This window comes from Athene noctua, chromosome 17, assembly GCF_965140245.1.
Source record: "Athene noctua chromosome 17, bAthNoc1.hap1.1, whole genome shotgun sequence".
NCBI lineage: Eukaryota > Metazoa > Chordata > Aves > Strigiformes > Strigidae > Athene > Athene noctua.
This window is the reverse complement of record NC_134053.1, coordinates 2,263,210-2,282,248: the sequence shown is the minus strand read 5'-3', so window position 1 is coordinate 2,282,248 and position 19,039 is coordinate 2,263,210. Positions and strand designations below refer to the sequence as shown.

The 19,039-nt window shown below is 44.9% G+C and overlaps 2 protein-coding genes across 2 annotated transcripts in view; one reads left to right on the top strand and one right to left on the bottom strand.

The window, feature by feature from the left end:
- Positions 1-1,703: 1,703 nt before the first annotated feature.
- On the bottom strand, positions 1,704-5,881 carry RPL6 (ribosomal protein L6). Its single transcript, XM_074921510.1, has 7 exons — positions 5,768-5,881; positions 4,838-5,104; positions 4,647-4,745; positions 4,030-4,173; positions 2,988-3,036; positions 2,388-2,572; positions 1,704-1,895 (listed from the first exon to the last, which is right to left on the bottom strand). The coding sequence occupies exons 2-7, from the start codon at positions 5,102-5,104 to the stop codon at positions 1,743-1,745; spliced, it is 897 nt and encodes a 298-aa protein (XP_074777611.1). The 5' UTR covers positions 5,768-5,881; the 3' UTR covers positions 1,704-1,742.
- Positions 5,882-6,242: 361 nt separating this feature from the next.
- The window catches only part of PTPN11 (protein tyrosine phosphatase non-receptor type 11), a 30,110-nt gene continuing 17,313 nt past the window's right edge, over positions 6,243-19,039 (top strand). The window contains exons 1-6 of the mRNA XM_074920946.1: positions 6,243-6,406; positions 11,038-11,160; positions 12,324-12,518; positions 13,669-13,861; positions 15,105-15,221; positions 15,734-15,847. Of these exons, the coding sequence (XP_074777047.1) occupies positions 6,393-6,406; positions 11,038-11,160; positions 12,324-12,518; positions 13,669-13,861; positions 15,105-15,221; positions 15,734-15,847 (756 nt within the window). The 5' untranslated portion in view covers positions 6,243-6,392. The remainder of the gene's footprint in view (positions 6,407-11,037; positions 11,161-12,323; positions 12,519-13,668; positions 13,862-15,104; positions 15,222-15,733; positions 15,848-19,039) is intronic.

The following is a 19,039-nucleotide window of genomic DNA, read 5'->3' as shown; positions in this document are numbered from 1 at the left end:
AGTAAACTTATCTTAGAACTAGCAGAGAGATACGTGCAACAGTTTTTTATCTTTTTAGAGCTGATTCATATAAACAGGCCAGTCCCATCACTGCAGCAAAACAACTTAAGAAACCTTTTGACTATACCCATTATCCACCAAACCACGTACAACAGAACATGGAACTACAGCTGTGATGAGTTATAATGACACTGAAAAACAAAGAACCTGGAGTACCACAGGGCAGAACCTAGCACAGAGCAACACGAGATGCACAGCACACCCAGCCAGTTCTGGGTTTGGGCTCAGCTTGCTCTCTGGCTCCCTCTGCTGAACCACACTAATATTCAATATGTTAATTACCAAGAGGAAGATGGTGGAAGAGTAACCAGTGCTATATACTTCCATACTCTTTAACACCAGCCAGCATCAGCTGTAAGGATGACCACAGTCCCTTGGTGCAGGAATCCACTGAGCCAGCTATTCTTGTTCCTTCCTCAGCTCTGGAACACCCAAAGCCCAATCCCTCTTCCCCCATGAACGTGGCATGTTGCAGACTTCTGCCTCAGTGAGGGTCATACTACTCCCTTTTCTATCCCTTTTTCCTGAAGCTTGTATGAATTTGATGAAATCTCTACTCCCCGTCAAGTTTGACCCCATTGGCTACTTTCAGCTAAGAATTAATAGGAAGACAGATGGTGCAGTTATATAAGCCTCGTTTCCTGCCTAAGTCTGGCTAAGAAAGAGCTCAAGCGTGCCAGATTTGTTAATATGTACATCCTTGGTTTTTCTAAGAGCAGAGCTATCGCTACCCAAGCATCCTCTTCCAGATATCTGGTAACTGACCTCAACAGATAAACAAAACAGACAGCACTAACTTTCTTAACTCAGTTTCTACCAGTTTTTGAGGCAGAAAAAATGGTTGAGATTCTGGAAGTCTCCCAGGACAGAAAAATACTTGCCTTTCACAGATTTCAACTCATTTCTAAACCTACAGAATTAGGACTCACGCTTTTTGATCTAAGCAGGTGGTATTCTTCCCAACTAAAAGCATTACATCCCACGTGGATAAACAAAGAACAGGAAAAAACAGACGGGATTTGGGAAGGGACGTACATTCTAAATACTGTTATGGTTCTTGTGTTGATAAATAACCCTGCAAAACTTTGAACTTCGTTCAAAATGCAAGGCACAGCTCCTGAAACGGCTCTAAAAAGTTTCTATATTAGCTGTGGTTTGCGTGGTGATTGATGGATCAAAGCAATTTGTCAGAAATACCATCTCAACGGAGCTTTAAAATGGTAACGAGTTACCTAGCAGTGCTGGTTCTTCCCAAGACACAAGACACCTGAAGCAGTAAGGGTGCAGAAGTACACCAGCACAGGCACTGGCCTGGATGTTTCTTCTGGAATGTGTCCAGTTGGCTAGCTGATCCAGCACGTATCCCTCTTTCCCAAAAGAAAATAGTTTGCTTTTTTTTTTCCCCTCCCCAACTCATTCGTAGTTAAGAAAAATTCAAGTGCCAATTCCTTTCTAGTTATACCAAATCAGAAAAAAAAAAATCCCACCCCAAACCGTTACACACTCAAAACCCAGTCATCTACATACAGTCCCTCAGAATTTCATGCCACAAGCAGTTTTCTTACCCATCAAATAACATGCACTGCAAGATCTGCGCAACACATCCCATTATGGATTGCAATAAAGACACCAGAAATCCTTGCTTTTTTCCCTTCGGATTTAATGTGGTGCTTTCAGAACAGTTAGAACACCAATTTGTGAGGATAGACTCCATTTGAGAGGCAGAACGTAGAACGTAGGTACCCACGGAGCTGAGGCACCTTCTTGATTCGCGCGAGGATCTGCGAATCCACTGCCTTCTGGTCTGACTTGCGTTGCTCCGTTAGCTCGTATTTCTAGAAAGTACAAAGAAAAATGTTAAAATCCCACAGAGCGACTTCAGACTTTTCTACGGAGATGAGAAAATTCAGGGCAAACCCTGAGTTCTGGCATTTTCAGGAAATCTTTTCTCCATTTGTTCTAAATTTGGGGAAAGTGGTAGGAGACCGGAGGTGGCAGAGAACTGAAGCCACTGTTTGGCTTATGTTGTAGATCTGAGAGCCAGCAGCGTGCTGTTGGCAGTATCAAAACAATAAAGGTGTTTCTTGGTCCAAAAAGACATTTAACTTGAATAATCACTGCTGCTGTTCTAAGGTAGTAGCAGAAAATAGTCCCCCAATTAAAAAGGGTGATCTCAATGCTGCTGTTATTAATTCATTTTAATGGCATTACCTCACTTTATTGAGGACCACTTAAAATTTAATTGTCCATTCAGGGTATTTCCCCCCTTTCCAGCCTGGCTTTAGGTACCAAGGCACTCAGAAGGAGTGAATAACCATATTCCTTACTTCTTTTTCAGTGTCAAAGATCTCGCCTTCCTGGTGCTTGGGCTTACGCAGCCTCTTCTTCTTAAAGTACGCATCAGTGAGATGCTTGGGAATTTTCACTCCAGAGATATCAACCTTTGTAGACGTAGCGATGACAAATTTCTGATGGGCCCTACGCAGAGGGACACGGTTGATAACCAAAGGTCCTAAAGGCAGAGTGAAGACAGAAGAAAGAACAAGGTTAGCTCTCCTGGCAAAACCCACTGCTTCTAAGTTGACTTTTTGTAGGGTATGAGATGACTAGTTTCTTCAGAGATGCCTACAGCTAAAATCTGAACAATCCACAAACCCCTTCCCCACAAACTCCAGAAAAGCAAAAAAAAATGCTCCTTATCAGATACTGAAGCTTAATGTTCTCTCCTGAACCTCCCTAGAAAGTCACAGAATGTGACTCCACGTAATCACGTGAAGACATGATGTGCCAAACCACCCGTACACAAATCTGCAGCGCTACAGACAACGGAGGGAAACCTGAACTTAAAACCAACCACCCAAATCCACAAAACCCCCCCCAAAACAAACAAAACCAAAATTATTACGTTTATATGAAAGTTTTTTTACCTGTAACAAGCAAAAGGCCAGTAGCAAGCTGCTTCAAGAAGACCACACGCTGGAAAGAGATATCTGAGATGTGACATCAGTCCTCAGGTGCCAGCACTCACGTACTGGGGGCCAGGACCATGCCCGCACTCAGCCTGCGCTGCGGGTGTAAGCACAAAGCACCCGGGCACGGGCCAACTGCACGACCTGGGAAGCCGCCACCACCTGAGACAAGCTGCCAACGTTCTCGGAGTACAGCCCTGCCAGAGTTTCCTCACCTAGGACAGGCTGCAACTCTCCGCGTGCTCTATCAGTCAAGGCTGAGCTAATTAGTTCGTTTTTGAATCTTTGCTTAATCTACAGGATGGCGAGGCAGCCATCTTGTCACCCACGTTCTGTGTACGAGTTAAAGGGAGGGACTAGATAAAAAACCAGAAGGGCACCACAACATATCCCACGGTCAGAGCCATCCCCCAGTTGCATCTTGTTCTTTCTGCACAAGTTTTCCTTCTCTGAACAACATTAAATAATGTGACATCAAAGCCAAAGAATTCAATAAAATAAATGAAACCAGTTAAGACCTGTTAGTAAACATCATTAAGATGAAGAACACGTCTTCATATTTACCAATCAACTGTTACCTTGATAATTAGATTAACGAAAGTGTAATTTTTCCTGTGCAATCACTACTCCAAGATGAAGTTTCGTCCTCATTGCCAATAGTTAGAAGCGGGCATTGGGCCCGACATTCTGCAGCACAACGTTAGCACGGCAGGAATCTACAGGCTTTTCTGCACTGCAATTCTAAGCAACTGGACCAGCCTGCTTTACTTCCAGCTCTGTGTAGAGGAGTATTAGTTTAAAGCCTGTTTTCCCTAAAGGCAGGATGAGAGAAAGCATCTAGACAAAATTCACAGAAAAAACATATTTGCATCTCCTGACTGAGCAGCATCCCGTGCAATCAGCTGGTAAATCTCTGATACTTCTGCTCGGTCCAAACGGTTTCAGCACAGAAATGCTGCAAAACCACCGAGGGAGCCAACAGGAAGAAGCCCGGGGTTACCTTGCCTCTGTGACGACCGGTCAGAAGGATCAGAACGGTTCCTGGAGTAATAGAGGCCCGCAGCCGCCTCTTGTGCTGGCAAAAGGGCTTTTTGCCGTGACTTAAAAGCTTGCGAGGAACATCCTCAGTGGGGTAATATCTGGGCTGGAAAAAGAAAAGCAAAATGTTGTACCCCATGTACTCCACAGGACAGAAAGCCTGCACTACAGTTTTCCATTTGTAAAAGATACTGTTTTCCCCAAAGACGACCTTTCTGGATTTTTTTTTTTTCCCTGCTGCAACCAACACTTCAGGAACACACGGAATATTTTCTGTCCAATTACGCAACAGCAAAAGTTGACACCAGCGCTGTATTTCCACACGTGCTTCCAGTTCAGCCCAGCGATACAAGAAGCAGAGGAGGCCCCGCTCTTGCCTACTGACCATCCTCTAAATCACCAGCACCTCCCCCAAACCCGACAAACACCAGGTCCGTATCTCGGGGAGAGAACAGCCGGCACTTCAGCAAAGCACGGCACGGGCCGAGGCTGCTCTTGCCCCAGCCAAGAGGTGCATTGTCTGGTCAAAACCGACACGTAACAGCCTTAAACTCTGCACGTCCGAGTCCTGTTTCTTACCATTTTGCGGATTTTAACCACACGGCTGCCTCCATTCTTGTCTCCACCCACCGGCTTGGTGATGGTTGCGCGTGGCTTTTCTTTCCTTTTCTTTTCTATCTGTACACAAGAAAAAGGGAAAACGTATGATGTTTCAAATCAAAGTCCTCACAAAACCCATGATTATTCAAAGACCGCGGTTTTTATCTTACCTTTGTTTCCGGAGCAGTATACTTGCGCTTGTACAGAGCTTTCCTGGCATACATGGCTGAGCGGGAATACCTCCCGATACCCCGGGCCAGGACAGGGTTACGGCTGGCATGATGCTTCCTAACCTTCTTTTTCTTCTCACCAGCTTCCTTCTGGCTTCCTTTCTGCTCAGCTGGCGGCTTCTCACTTGTCTTCTTCTTGCCTGGCTTTTTCTCACCAGCCGCCTTCTCGCCTGGCTTTTTCTCAGCGGCTGCCTTCTCACCCGCCATCTGTGGATCCGAGTAAAATGAAAATTATAATTTAGGACAAAGTGTGCCGAGGACTAGACCGCAGAAATAAAAGAACGCCATCAGAATTTGATCCTTTACACCATTCTAACGGCTGTCAGCCACCTCCTGCAACCATGCCTAACCGAGACACTACAGAACCAAAAGCTCGGTCTGCTGCGGGCCCCGCCGTAACGCAAAATGCTCCTGCGCGCCGCTTCCTGCAGGTACGAGCTCCTCCACCTCCCCCTCCACCGCCAAGCCCTGGAAAACGCACAGGCCCAGGCCGCAGCCACCCCTCTGCCCCCAAGGATGCTCGGGGCTCCCCTCAGCCCCACAGGGCTCTGCCTCACCACGGGCCTACGCCGGTCTTCCCCGAGCTACCGCTCAAACCCCGCGGAGGCCTCCAGCACCGGCCGCAGCCCACCGGGCTCACGGGTTCCGGTCGCGGCCCAGACCGGGCTCCGCAGCCAGCCGCGGCCTGGCCTGGCCGGAGACGGCTGCACCTCCCGCTCCGTCCCCACATCGCCCCCTCCGGGCGCCATCGCCGCGTCCGCGAGGGCACCGGGCTGGGCCCGTGAGCCCAGCGCGGCCACCCGAGGGCAGATGGCGGCGGATGGCGCCCGCCGGGCCCGGCCCTGCCCGCCGCCGCTCCGCCATCCTTACCTTCCGGGGAGGGAAAGGGACCCACGTCCGGGTACGAGCGGAATAAAGCGAGCGCGGCGTCTGACGTCACCGCGCCGGCCGCGGAGCACGCTGGGATTTGTGGTCCGGGCGGGTGCGGCGAGGCCCGAGCCAGGCCCCGGGTCACCGGGGAGGCAGCACCGGCCACCCCCCGCATCCCGGCCCCGGGGGGGGGAGCTGTGCCGTGGCCAGCGGTTCCGAGAGCGGGGCTCGCCGCCCTGCCGCGGCCTGGCCCTCCCTCCACCTCGAGATGAGGCTCCGCCGACACCCGGCCAGGCTCCGCTGCTCCCGGGGCGGGGGACACCGGGGGCCGCTCCCGGGGCGGAGGGGGCCGGGGGGGGCCGCCGCGCCCCCGTTTTAAGTTGGGGGCGGGGCGGCGTCGCAGCCCGATGACGCCCGGGCGGGTGACGCAGGGCGGGCCGCGCCGCGCTCCGTGCGCCTCCGGGGCCTGAGGCGGCCGTTGTTCACGCTCCCTTCTGGGCGCCCGTAGGCCGCGGCCCGCGCGGGGGGGCCCCCCCGATGTGAGAGGCGGCCGTCGAGGAGGAGCCGGGGGGGGGGGGGGGAGGCGGCCGGGCGCACCGCGACCCGCCGGTGCCACGGGAGAAAAATGACATCGCGGAGGTGAGGCGGGAGCGAGCGGCGCCGAGCCCGGCGGGGGAGGGGGGACGGTGGCGGGCAGGGGGCTGCTTGTCCCCGGGGGCGCGCAGGGATCGGGCCCCTCGGCGCCCGCTCTCGGGAGACCCTCGGCTCGGGCCTTCTCTTCCCCGCGGCCCTCCTGGCCGGGTAGGGTGTCCCGCGCCCCGGGGCTGTGGTGTAGGGGCAGCCCCCCCCCGGCCCCGCTGCCTGCAGCCGCATCCCAGCCCCTCTCCCCGCCCGTCCCTGGGGTGGGATGTCCCCGCTCCCGCCGCCGTGGGGCTGCGGCCGCCGCCTCGGCTCCAGTCGGGGCCTGGCTCGGTCGGCTCCCCGCCCCTCGCCTCGCTTTCCCCGGTGAGCCGACCCTCACCCAGCCGGCGCGGCGGGGGACGCCCCTCCTCTCCGGGGGACCCGTTGGGGCGGGGGGCGGCTGGCCTGGGGCTCCGCCGACCCCCGTGCAGAGGCCGGAGCTGCCACATTAACGTTGGTTTCGTGGGGGGCTTCAACCGGAGCTGAGAAATGAATTTAATTCGTGTGGCAACCGGTCGGTCGAGTGTCCGAGGCCAGGGAGGGTCGTGCTGCTCTCGGCAGTCCAGCACTAGTGACGTTCCTGAAAGGAAACCATCAGCCAACTTTAGAACTAGAGTTTGTAAACGGGTCTGGGCTCTCAGTTTATTTGACAGCATTGGGTCTGATTTCAAAACCTTGTGGGGTTGCAAAGTCAGCACGGTGAACAGGTGAATCTGTTTTCTTTGTTTAGCTTCTCGCTGTCAATGTATTTTGATGTTTGTCTTAGTTTAGCAGCCCTTTTTGGGCTGAAGGGTTAAGGTAAATGTTAGTCTTGAGAGGAATTACTGTCACGAAAAGGAAAAATATAAACATATTCTTATCAAACATTCCTATTCTGAAATTCGACACGTCTTTCTAAGTAATATCTATTAAAATACAACTTATTCAACAGTGGGTTGTCCTCTTTCTTCTTCTGCTTAAGGTGGTGGAACTAGACAGGGTGTTTTCAGTCCGTGGCCATTTATAGTTAAATTTGGGTTTGGGGTCTTGAGGCATGTAGGAGATTTCTAGCGTATGTTGGGTTTTTCTGAATGTTCCTACTCACACACTGGCTTGAGTATACAAGTTACCTTTGGAGACACTTGCGAATTTCCTTGTTGTTGAGAATAATCCTCATATTCTGCTCAGGACTTTAAATTGTAACTTGTGAGGGAGACTGAAAAAAGATGAGAAATATAAACTGATGAGCCTATAAATAGGTGTAATTAAACTACCAGTCACCGCCTCCCTGAATGCTATGGTTGTGACAGCTGAGACTCAGAACTGATTTAATCTCTCCTGCTCTTAAAAAGGTGATTAGAAAAGCCCAATCGCAGCATGGAAAAATGTATTGATTTTATTATTTTCTCTCTTCAGTTTGGTAAGAGAGAAATATGCTGGCGATGTGTGACTTACAAAAGACAGATACTGATGATCTTTTCTGGACTGTGCTAACAAAAAAAAAAAAAGAGAGATAATTGTAGCAAAACTGTATTTCTTACCATGTGTTAGTTTTCATCAAAAAGTTTCTTGCTTGGTGAATATCCCCTTAGTTTTGTAATTATTGTAAATGAGATCCCCGGTATTTCACTGGTTACCTTTCTGCCAACATTTTTGTCTTACTGTAAACTAATAAGGGACTTGGAATGGTGGGCTGCTGAACCCCCCAAATCAGAATTGCTGTAAGGAGTATGCCGTGCATAGTGAGGACAGCTAGTTTAATTAGAGCGTGGGTTTACGTGTGCGTGTGTTACTTTCTTGATTGTATTTAATGGCTGTGATGTCCTTTGCTTGGGATAGCCTCTGCACCTGCTCATAATAGAGGTTGGAGAAGGAAAGTAGAAAAAAAAATCGAAATTGCATTCCATCCCTATAAAAGGAAGTGCAAGAGAAAGTTCTCTGTAGGGCTTATGTTACTGGTGTCGGTGTCTGCAGTCCCCTTTGCTCTCTCCTCCGGTTTTGGGAGGGATGTAGCCCCCGAGGTTCAAAGCACATGTGATGGCAGTACTTCAAATGAAACCATCTCGATCACCGGTCCGGAACCATTTAACAGAGATCGCTAACACCCCCATTTTTCTATTTGGGGTGGCTGACAAATGCATCTTCCTACTCAAAGCCAAAAATATAAAGATGAGAGAGAGCAGGAGTACGAGTTACCATTAGAACAAAAGTTACATAAAGTGCAATAAACTCCATCGCTCTCCCAGATGTAGCTTTTCTTTTGCTACACTTGCTTGCTTTTTGCCGTTTTCATAGGAGTGTGTGTACGTGTTGGGGTGAGATTTTTGTTTTTAAACAATCTATCGTCTTTTTAACCTCTCCTTTAAGCACAAGTTCTTTGTAGTCCCTTCTCTTTATTAAGTTACTATTTTTCTGTTATTTTACATCTTTTTAGCAACTTGTGTGCAGTTAATTGCAGGTGCATTAGGGTTTAGGATAAGATACAGAAGATATTGTATTAATTACAGTTTATGGAATGTTGCAATACCATAAATTTGTAGAATTGATCCCAATAATTTCTCCTTTGTATATTTATCCATTTTTGCATATAGACTCAGAAACTTGCAAAGGTGTCTCTTGGATCCTATCTGTGTTTCAAAGGCTTATAAACTCTTCACAATGGTCCTGCACTTTTTGTTTGGTTGTTTTTTGTTTTCTCCTAATGGAAGTAAAATTTTAGGTGTGGAAGTGTGGCAAATCCATTATCAGCTTCTGCAGGCCATCCTGTCATATTCTGAAATGTCGTATTTAGTGTTCGGTTCATACCAGGTACCGATGCTTGTGCGGTTTCTTTTGTGAGACTTTTCTTAAAGTTGGAGTAGTCATTAAATAAGCGTAGCATCATTTATTAATTCATTCCCATTTGCTGTAATAACTTGAAGTATTTTAAAATATTTTTTTCATGACCTGTGCTGCATAAGTTTGATTATTTTTTTGTTGTTCTTTGGTTAAAGATGTAGTAGTGTTCACTAGATTTTCTTGATGTAACTAGACAAAAAAGCAAGATTAACAGGAAGAATAATTTACTTCTGAAGTGGAACTGATACATGAGTAATCCTAATTCCCATTCGAATGATTTGCTAGGAGTTTGGATATTCTAGAATCTCTAAAACTCCGCAGGCTGGTTCTGTGAGAATCTGTTTCTGAAGAGAATAGGCTGGCTAAGGCCTTGGTGGGAATACTGTTGACTTTTCACTACAGAAGGAATTGCTGAAACAATTACAGTAATAACCCTAAATTTAGACATGCATACGCATATTTTGCTGTTTTAGCAATTTAGCACGAAATGCTGACTGTATTGGGTAGGATCAGAAATGCTGTTCAATTTTTTTTTTAGATGTAGCACTCATATATGTAATGAGATTGGTTGCAGAGTCATTTGCCTTAATATTTTGCTTTACTTTGGAGAAACTAAGAACCTGGTGTACAAAGAGAAGTAGTCTGTGTTCTTTCTGCAGATATGGATGTGCATTTTCACTTGTGCCCTGCACAGTCTAATTTATGGCAACTCTGAAAAATAAAGGTGATCTTTTAATTGCCAAATACAAGTCTGACAAAGCCACTAAAGCTTAGTTGCTGCATTCACATCTCTGTCTCTGGGCTGTGTGGTGGTTGGTTTGGTGTTTGGTTTATTTTTTTTTTTTAAGTTTGCCTTCTAAAATCCTGCCTCATTAAAAACTCCTGTCATCCAGAACACACAGATGTAGTTTAGTACTGCAAGAGGGCAATAAAAATCCTCAATTATAGATAAGAGAAAACACAGATGCGTTAACAGAATGGCTAAGAATAAATTGTCTCTCCGAACTTAATGCCATAGGTGGGGACACTGAGCTTCTTGGATATAGACCATATAGAGCTCTCCTTTGGCAGGGCACTATATTAGTCATTCAGAAGGCTGTTTGTGGGTGGTGAATATCAATATGAGATTCCTCGGTGTTTGTATTTAAGTGGGATATATTCGGACCAGAGAAATTGCCATGGTAGTTCGAAGGCAGAGCGGCGCTCTGGCAGCGGGCAGCACCACGGTCTGTTGAGGACGGTGGAAGAAGACAAGACAACCACGTAGGTTGTCCACAAGTGAAGCTCCTTCCTGACCCCTATCAGCTGGTGCTCAGCCTGTGCCCTAAAGCATGAGGTTCTGTTAAATTTTTAACCTTTAAAATGTTGTTAAGTTGTCACTTTGGAAGTTTTGTTTTCTTTTTTGAAGTATTTTTCTGGATCGTCTTTCAGTTTCTCTGTGTGTCGTGTCTTTCTGGAGTAAGGAAAGTGCATGACTTGGGGTTGCTGTTCACACTGTATGCCTTTGATTCTCTTTTAATCCATTCAGTATAGGTACAGCTCTTCCACTTACAAAACATCTCTTAGCAATATGTAAAATTGCAATGTAATACGAAACGGACAATTTATACTTTCTAAGATACAGATTCTTAATTGTTTAGAAACAAAATTCAGTACTTCCTGGTTTTGAAGCTGTTGAATTTTTCTATTTAGTCTTGTCGCGTAAGTTAACTCCGAAAACCAGAAGATCTTCTCTTTATTTATTAACACTCTTTATTTTTAACCTCTTCTAGATGGTTTCATCCAAATATTACTGGAGTGGAAGCAGAAAACCTGCTGTTAACAAGAGGAGTGGATGGCAGCTTTTTGGCACGGCCCAGCAAAAGTAACCCAGGAGACTTTACACTCTCTGTTAGGTGAGTTTAAATGGGTTTTTTTGGTCTTTCTCCCCAAATTGGTAAAGGTTTTCATTTGGTGCTGTTCTATGGGGAAAGAGTTGTAAATGAACTGCTTCTAAGAGATGAAAGAGTGCATGGATCACTTTTTAGTCTGTTGTTCACTGTTTTCCTCTCTTTTTCTCCCATTTTCCACGCAGAGGTTCTCAAATGCTTTTACCCAACTTGGGGAAACTATTGGTTGGAGAACAGTGAATTCTGATTCTGCAGAGAGACAGAAAAGATAAAGGGAAGCAGAAGTAGATTCATAATAGCATTACTTTTAGCCCTTTGAAAATCTGTTCGGTAACTATCTGAAAGTAGCGGAGATGATAGGAATTACTGATGCAGCGCGTGCAAGGAAATGCTCTCCAGTCTCTCTTCTTACAGGAAAAGCCAGCAAGTTTTTAAGGGCGACTGCGGTGCTGTTTCAGCTTCCAAAATAGGCCTTTTGTAACGCTTGTCCCCTGACGCTGTGTGTATAGTGGTAGGGATGGGGAAAGGACGGCAGGAGGAAGTAGATAAAGGAAAAAAGGAAAAGTGGGATTGGTGATAAGAGTAATGCTTCTGGGATACCTTTGAGATAATGGGCCTTGCTGAACAGAAGGGGACTGTTAGAGAGCTGTTCCGCGTTAATGCTAGAGACTGTGAGAGCAAATGTCTTGTATCAGGCAAAGGCAACTGTTTACTGAAGGGGAGACTTAGCAGTTAGTGTGAAATTCTGGGGAAAGGAGTAAACAGGCTTTGATGGGTGTCTTGTATATGCTGAATTCTCCTCACCCCTCCAACCCTTGTGTTTGTGTGTGCAGTTCTTGGGGGTTTGAGGGGTTTCTGTTGGAGATCGTGAGGCTGCAGAGCTTACACTGACTTCAGGGATCCCTTCATTACAGAATTAAGATTTTTTTCTTTCCCTGTTCTTCCTGGCTGTTGGACAGCTACTTCCCCTTCTTGCAAGCCACTGAAATGTGGCTGAAGCACACTGCAGAGGTGCGCTAGCTTAGCTCTTCTGCAGTATTTCAGTTGGAAAGCGATGCAAATGTAAGTATGGATTTCTCCAACTCAGACAACAGAACACTAAATATACAAGTGATTGATTAGATATCAGCTGACTCCTGTGGGTTTTTTTCCTTTGTTTCAAATATTAGACGAACTGGAGCTGTCACCCACATCAAGATCCAGAACACGGGAGACTACTACGATCTCTATGGAGGAGAGAAGTTTGCTACGTTGGCTGAGTTAGTCCAGTATTATATGGAACATCATGGACAGCTCAAGGAAAAGAATGGAGATGTTATAGAGTTGAAATATCCACTGAACTGTGCTGATCCTACATCTGAAAGGTCAGAGAAATGGTGGTGAAAACCTCAGTGTCCATGCACGTGCATGTGTCTAACCCTATTAACACTGCAGTCAGCTTCCATTTGATGAAAGGTTGACCACTGTCTTGTACAAAAAGTGGTCCCACTAATTTCAGAGAAGTTACCTGCAAAGCAGACTAATACACATGACTAAAGGTAAAGCAATCTAAGCCTCAGAACCTGTTTTCTTCAGCGTTCTCCTGGTGTGATAAAATACTAAAAAAGAGGGCATGGTTCCCTTTATTTTTACTGGGAGCATGTTTTGTTACAGAAGTTCTCCCGAAGCTTCCTGAAGCTGTTATTACTGCCCAGGTCTATTTCTGGACATAACTTTATGTGATTTTTCCAGCAGTGGGCATATGTGTAAGAAAGTGAATGACACAGAAACCCTCAAATTGGTGAAACTCGTGTTTTGAGGAGTGTGGCTGATAAGGAGAATCTGAGACTTCAGACGTATACTAAGGGAGTGTGTGGATGTCAGAAATAAACCTCTATGGCCCGTAGATAGCAGTTTATTCTCAGAAGTGAAAAAAAAAAAAAAAAAAGGGAAAATATTCAAACAAGTTCTCTCATTCCTCCGAATGGCTTTTATTTAACAGTAGCGAGGAGGCTTATTGCCTTTTTGGCCACATTTCTTGAAGAAATGAGATTGAGGCGATTATCCTCTCCAGTTCCTAATCTGATGGAAGGATAGGGTCTCAAAGATGCTAAATTCCCACAGGTTTATCAGCAAAGTGCATCCTCGTGAAGGAAAGAAAAGAATAAATGCCTTGACTGAGGAGAAGGTTGCAGTACAAGCTTGTGTTTACTGACCGCCACTTGGATTATTGTAAAGGATCCAAATTAAAGCTTCATTTGAAGCTTGTGTGAAATGCAAATTTCAGGGCTTATGGAAGTGCTTGCTTTGATGTGTTTCTGTAATCACTGGTGTGTATGTTGCAGGTACACTTCCAAGGCTTATTTTGGTTTTTTTTATTTTTATAAACTGAGGCTTTCTGTAGACCCGGACACTTGTTCTGTCTATAACTTAGTACGAGTGTTTTACTTCTGTTATAAATATTTAGAACAAGAAGATTCAGCCATGGCTGGAATGACAAGTAGGGTACCTGTCTATATCTTTCTTTATTTAAAGGTGGTTTCATGGACATCTCTCTGGAAGAGAAGCTGAAAAACTATTAACAGAAAAAGGAAAACATGGAAGCTTTCTTGTGCGTGAGAGTCAAAGCCACCCTGGGGACTTTGTTCTTTCTGTCCGGACAGGAGATGATAAAGGAGAGAGTAATGATGGGAAATCTAAAGTGACACATGTCATGATTCACTGCCAGGTATGATGAAGCAAGAGCTTCTTTAACAGGGCTACTTCCACAGGCAGTGAGTTTATTCTAGCAGGACGCCATCTTGCACTTTGCTACGGAGAGCTGAATACATTTTCCCTTTCCCTGTGGTACTGTATATGCTATATATCATCTGTTTGATCAAATTGACTAATTTGATAGTATCAAAATTCTATTAGGGTTTTATTGTTTTTGACTGCTTGCCTGACTGAATCATGTCACGCTACACTATGCTGTCAAGTACCTTCTAATAGATTTGCTTTTGAATGCATCAGAAGTCTGTCTCAAAAGCTCTGCTGACGGAGCCTTTCGTGTTCATGAATCTTCTTAAGCGAGTTGCAGTCTCCTGGATGAATTATATAAAAATAGGAGTAATTGGGCAAATAGAGATCTATCCAAATATATTTGCTTCTCCAGTCAGTTTGTAAAGTTGCACCTGATAGATGGTCAACATTCTGTGAAAATTTTGAGTATTGAATCCAAGGAGTATTTTTAAATCTAAAGCTTGAGTTGAATATAGGGTAGTTCTTCACTGAAGTATTATTAAATTACGGTCTTTTGATGTTTTCATAAAAGCCCATGGGTCGCTATTTAAAAAACCCATAGATTTTTGTTATTTTCTTTTTCTTCTTTATTCTAAAAGACAATTAAACAACTTAGTTGTTTAAAAACAACTCAGTTGCAATAACAGAAATAATCTGGAGGTAGAAATGGCCTGCGAAGACTGCAAAAGCTAAACTACCAGAACATTTTTCTTTTTCAGGAAAATCTCTTTGATTTGCAGTTAACTACTAGTAGCATTTTTGACAGTGAGAAAAATAACTCAGCATTACTTCCTTAAAATAGGGCTGATGCCAGTCAATACCAGCCTTTCAGGACCCGATGGTTCCCAGCGATAGGAATTTGAATTGATTTCCAAAGCTATCTCCTGGATTCTGGTCACACGGCATAGGTAGCCTGCTTGAGCTGCCCAAACCTCTGTTCAGAAGGAATCAGCTCTTCTGAAAAGGCAGATAAAATGATTTTCAATTAGATGACAAAAAGGGTAATGTCCTCCATATTGTATGTGTGTCTTTTTGTTAAAATTCTACCATCCCTTAGCAGAAGGATTTTTACTAGATTCTTTTATATATGGTTTTAAAGAGAATTTCTCCTATGTTGCGTAGCCTAAAGATGTTAGTGTAGATGTTGTTGTATGAAGTGCGTTTATTTTGATGAGCATCTATCTTTCAAGGATCTAAAATACGATGTTGGTGGAGGGGAAAAATTTGACTCTCTGACAGATCTAGTGGAACATTACAAGAAGAACCCTATGGTAGAAACTTTGGGCACAGTATTGCAACTCAAGCAGGTGAGTGAATGGAGAAGACACCACTAAGCTTCGTTACCTTTAGCATATATTGTTGAAGTGCAGGCTTTTCCGTGTGTTCTGTGAGACATCATTTTTTTTCTTTCCTAATGCAAAAAATGAAGATTTAAACTTCGTGAAACTGGATGAAGAAGTCAGTCGTTTAAACGGGAACAGGTTTTTATATGCCTGTGAAGGATAGACTCTTGTCTGTGATGCATGCAGAACTTCTCTCGGTGTCATCGTGGTCCGTAGGGATTGCAGGACTAGTCCAGAAATGAGACAACTTAATGTATTGAAGAACAACCGTGAGACTTTATCTCAAAGCAATTGTTCCCTGCCCCCTTCCTCGCTGCCCTTCGTTGTATGAATTGTAAAGTTTTGAAGCCCAAATAGATGCCTGGATCCTAGAATTGCCTATATAAAATAAACTTAGCGTAGGATATTTGTGTTTTAACTCTCTTCTCACAGGTGTCATTTGTTATACCTTTGTTTAATGTTCGTATCTTTCTTAGCCTCTGAATACGACCCGTATTAATGCCGCAGAGATTGAAAGCAGAGTGCGAGAGCTGAGCAAGCTAGCAGAGACTACAGATAAAGTCAAGCAGGGCTTCTGGGAAGAATTTGAGGTACTTCATTACATTCCAAGTGTTACGGTATTAAATCTTTACACTACTGAAAAGTTAGGTTTGCTGCCTTCCTGATATTTTGTCATCTCCCCCCTCTCTCGCTTCATATCCCTGTTCTTGCTTCCACCTCCGGTCAGGTACAGCAAGTGTTAAAATTTTACCAGTTTCGTTCTTGTGTCTGCTAGTAAAACGTCTGAAATATTTGCCTCTTTTCCTGATTCTGAGAGCTAATTGTGTTCTTCAATGCCAGCGCAATCCCTTCTGAATATCCTCCCTGCCATGAGGGAGCTGTATGTGCAACTGTATCTGGCCTACCAGGACGATTAAATCAGGTTCATTCCTGCGTTCCTTTTCTTCGCACGGGCAGGAAGAGGTCTGTAGGCTGGATTAATGTTTCTGGAGGCAAAGAACCAATTCCCAGCCTCAGTCACTCTTGGTGGCCCGAGTCCCAGTACAGCAGCGACAGCCGATGCAGCTGGAACGTGTCGGGTTGTGTGTGTGAAGGGAACTGCACTGTGCTTTCTCTTGCATGTCTTGGTGCAGAGGGTGTTTCAGATTGCACTCTGCTGTGTTTGGGAGGTTGGGTACCACTGCTTTAAGGTAACTTCCGTGTGATTTCTCAGTCAATATATGCTCTTGCCCTTGAGTTTGTGGCTTTTTGATAGCTGGTTTTGGGGATCTTAAAGCTATTGTGAAGCGGTAGCGGTAGCAAGCTCTGAGATGAAGCACCATTGATTGTGTATTCCTTAGACTCCTGAAGATTTATTTTTGTTTTGTTTGGCTGTTTCGCTTCTGCCTGTGGCCAGAATTCCATTTCCCTTCTAGATAGTAGCATTGCCTTTCGTTCTGTCTTATCCGTGTGCATCTCGTGTGTGTCACATAGCTGTGCTGGCCAGCTCTCCCCTTCTTTTAAATCCTAATGATTTCAGGGAGCTATTTATGTTTGAAAGAAAATACTGGTGAAACTGCTAAATTCTTGAGTAGAGCAAATTAACTGACATATTCCAAATTGCTTGAGTCTAGCCTGGGTCCTAACCCTTCTCTGACAAATGGAGTCACTTGACAGCTGCCTGTGTGTGATGGTCATAGCCAAAATCTTACAAACGTCTGAAGTATAATGGACTGGTTTATGCCACACATACATAAGAAAACCACAGTGGAGTCTGGAACTCCACCAGCAGATGGCAACAGGAAACTGGAAAGTCCTGGTCTTTGAGAGCGAGGCTATTTTGAGAAACTTCTTGAATAGTGATGGATTTGCAGAGCAACCATTCTTGAAGAAATTCTTTTTTGATCAGACGTATTCATAAGCTGAATGTACTTTCCAGTCTGTTCTGAGATTATTGTCAGGAGGAGAAAAATAAAGCCATGAAAAGCAAAAGACTTTTACTGAAGGGGTAACACATTTCACTATGAATGTGGATGGAATATATAAGAAAGTGAGGCCATGGCAGTGGGGAGATCATAAAATGAGGATTAAAGTTTCTCCTTGCTCTTCCCCCTTGCTCAGTTTGGGGGTGAGAATCCCATCTGGAGGGGGAAACAAGGCAGCAGAGTGTGCTCTGGCCACTGCTGAGGACCTGGGGCTCTGCTGTACCCTGACAGTAGAGTGGTGGATCCTTCCCTGGGGAGCAGTGCTCATCTATTGCTTGTGAACCTCACCTGGAGGTAAAAGAGCCTCAACCTTTGAATTGCTTCGCAGAGTTCAATGCGTGAACTTTGATACGGGGCCTGAAGGGTCGGGAAGATTAGCCACGCCTGCTCTAATGGCTAAAACTTGAATATGGGAATTAACTGCTTTTTCCAAAGACTGATTAGTGGTGTGCTTGATCCAGTCATGACACAGTTGTGTAGATTGCCTGTGATCACTGCCTGAACGTACATTTACAAATTCTTTTGGCTTCCCTGGAGATTCTGAGCATATCTTACCTTACTCTTATTCAGAGGGCATAGCTCTCTTGGCTTGCCCTTCTTGTAACTGGTGCTGGCTTACTAGAAGCCTTGTGAATTAATGTCGGTTTTCTTTGGGTTTGTTTTTTTTTTTCTTGAGGGAAGCATTCTTGTGCGGAGTGTTTAGGGATGGATTGTTGATTTGTCAAAATATGACTGAACTATTACTTGACACGACTTCTTTTCTGACCTCCGGTCTTTATTGAATAAATTTGTCTTGTAATGGATTTTTTGGTCTTTAGAAGCAAGGTACTTTCCTGAAGAGTATTTGCTAGCGAGCCAGAAGTCTTAGAGAAAAAGCAAATGTAAGAAGTGAGAGATTTTAACTGTGAGACATTCCACTTCTTGTTCCCTTTCACTGCTGTTAGTGAGGTCAGCACTAAGCCTTTTTTTTTTTTTTCCACTGTGTTTTTGGAAATGAAGCAATCTCCTAGCAGTTCATGTCATGCTTTTTCATTCACCTCAGCTATAGCTGTCAACCTTGGTGGCAGGAGGCGGGGGGGGCAAACTCCAGGTTGTCCATGGATCTCTGCCTGTGCTGTTTATGATTTGGCAGTCCAGATGGTAGTTATAAATTACTTGTCTTCAGGCATATTTAAGAATGTACCTCTCGTCCCATGAACCACTAGACAGAAATGTTGACAGTCCTTGTAATGTTTTTGCTTCTGAAAAATGGCTGTTTGGTGAGCTTAATGCTTGGGTGTTGTAGTGGAATTGAGGACTGTGTTTCAGATTTATTGTCGCGTTGTGTGCATCTCTTAATGGGCTTGTTAGAAGTCACCACTGCTCATAGATCTCTCCTCAGGGATGCTCAAAGCAATAATAATTAACTGTATGAAGTGAAGATGTGTTTGAAGCTATGGTTTCCACACACTTAATTGTTTCCATTTTTTAACGTGCTAGCGAAGTTTAACTTTCAGTTCTTCTGCTTGGCGTTTCACTTGGCTGAGACTCAAAAGTGTTAAAATTATCTAAAGGTGCTCTCTGACAATGGCATTTGAAAGACCCTTGCAGTGTGGCAGGAGGTGATCTTACTGCCAAGTGCTGTTTCACCTGTTGGTAGTAATAGCAAGCAATGTTTTATGGTGATGTGTTTTCTGTCTTTGCTTCATAAGCATGAAACCTCACAGCTCTCCTGTATTGCTTTTGTTCTTTGGTTTCCCTGTCTTTAGGATGAGCCTAATTGTCCAAGGTCACTAAGTGAGGCACTAACAATAACAGAGACTGAAATAGAAGTGAGCA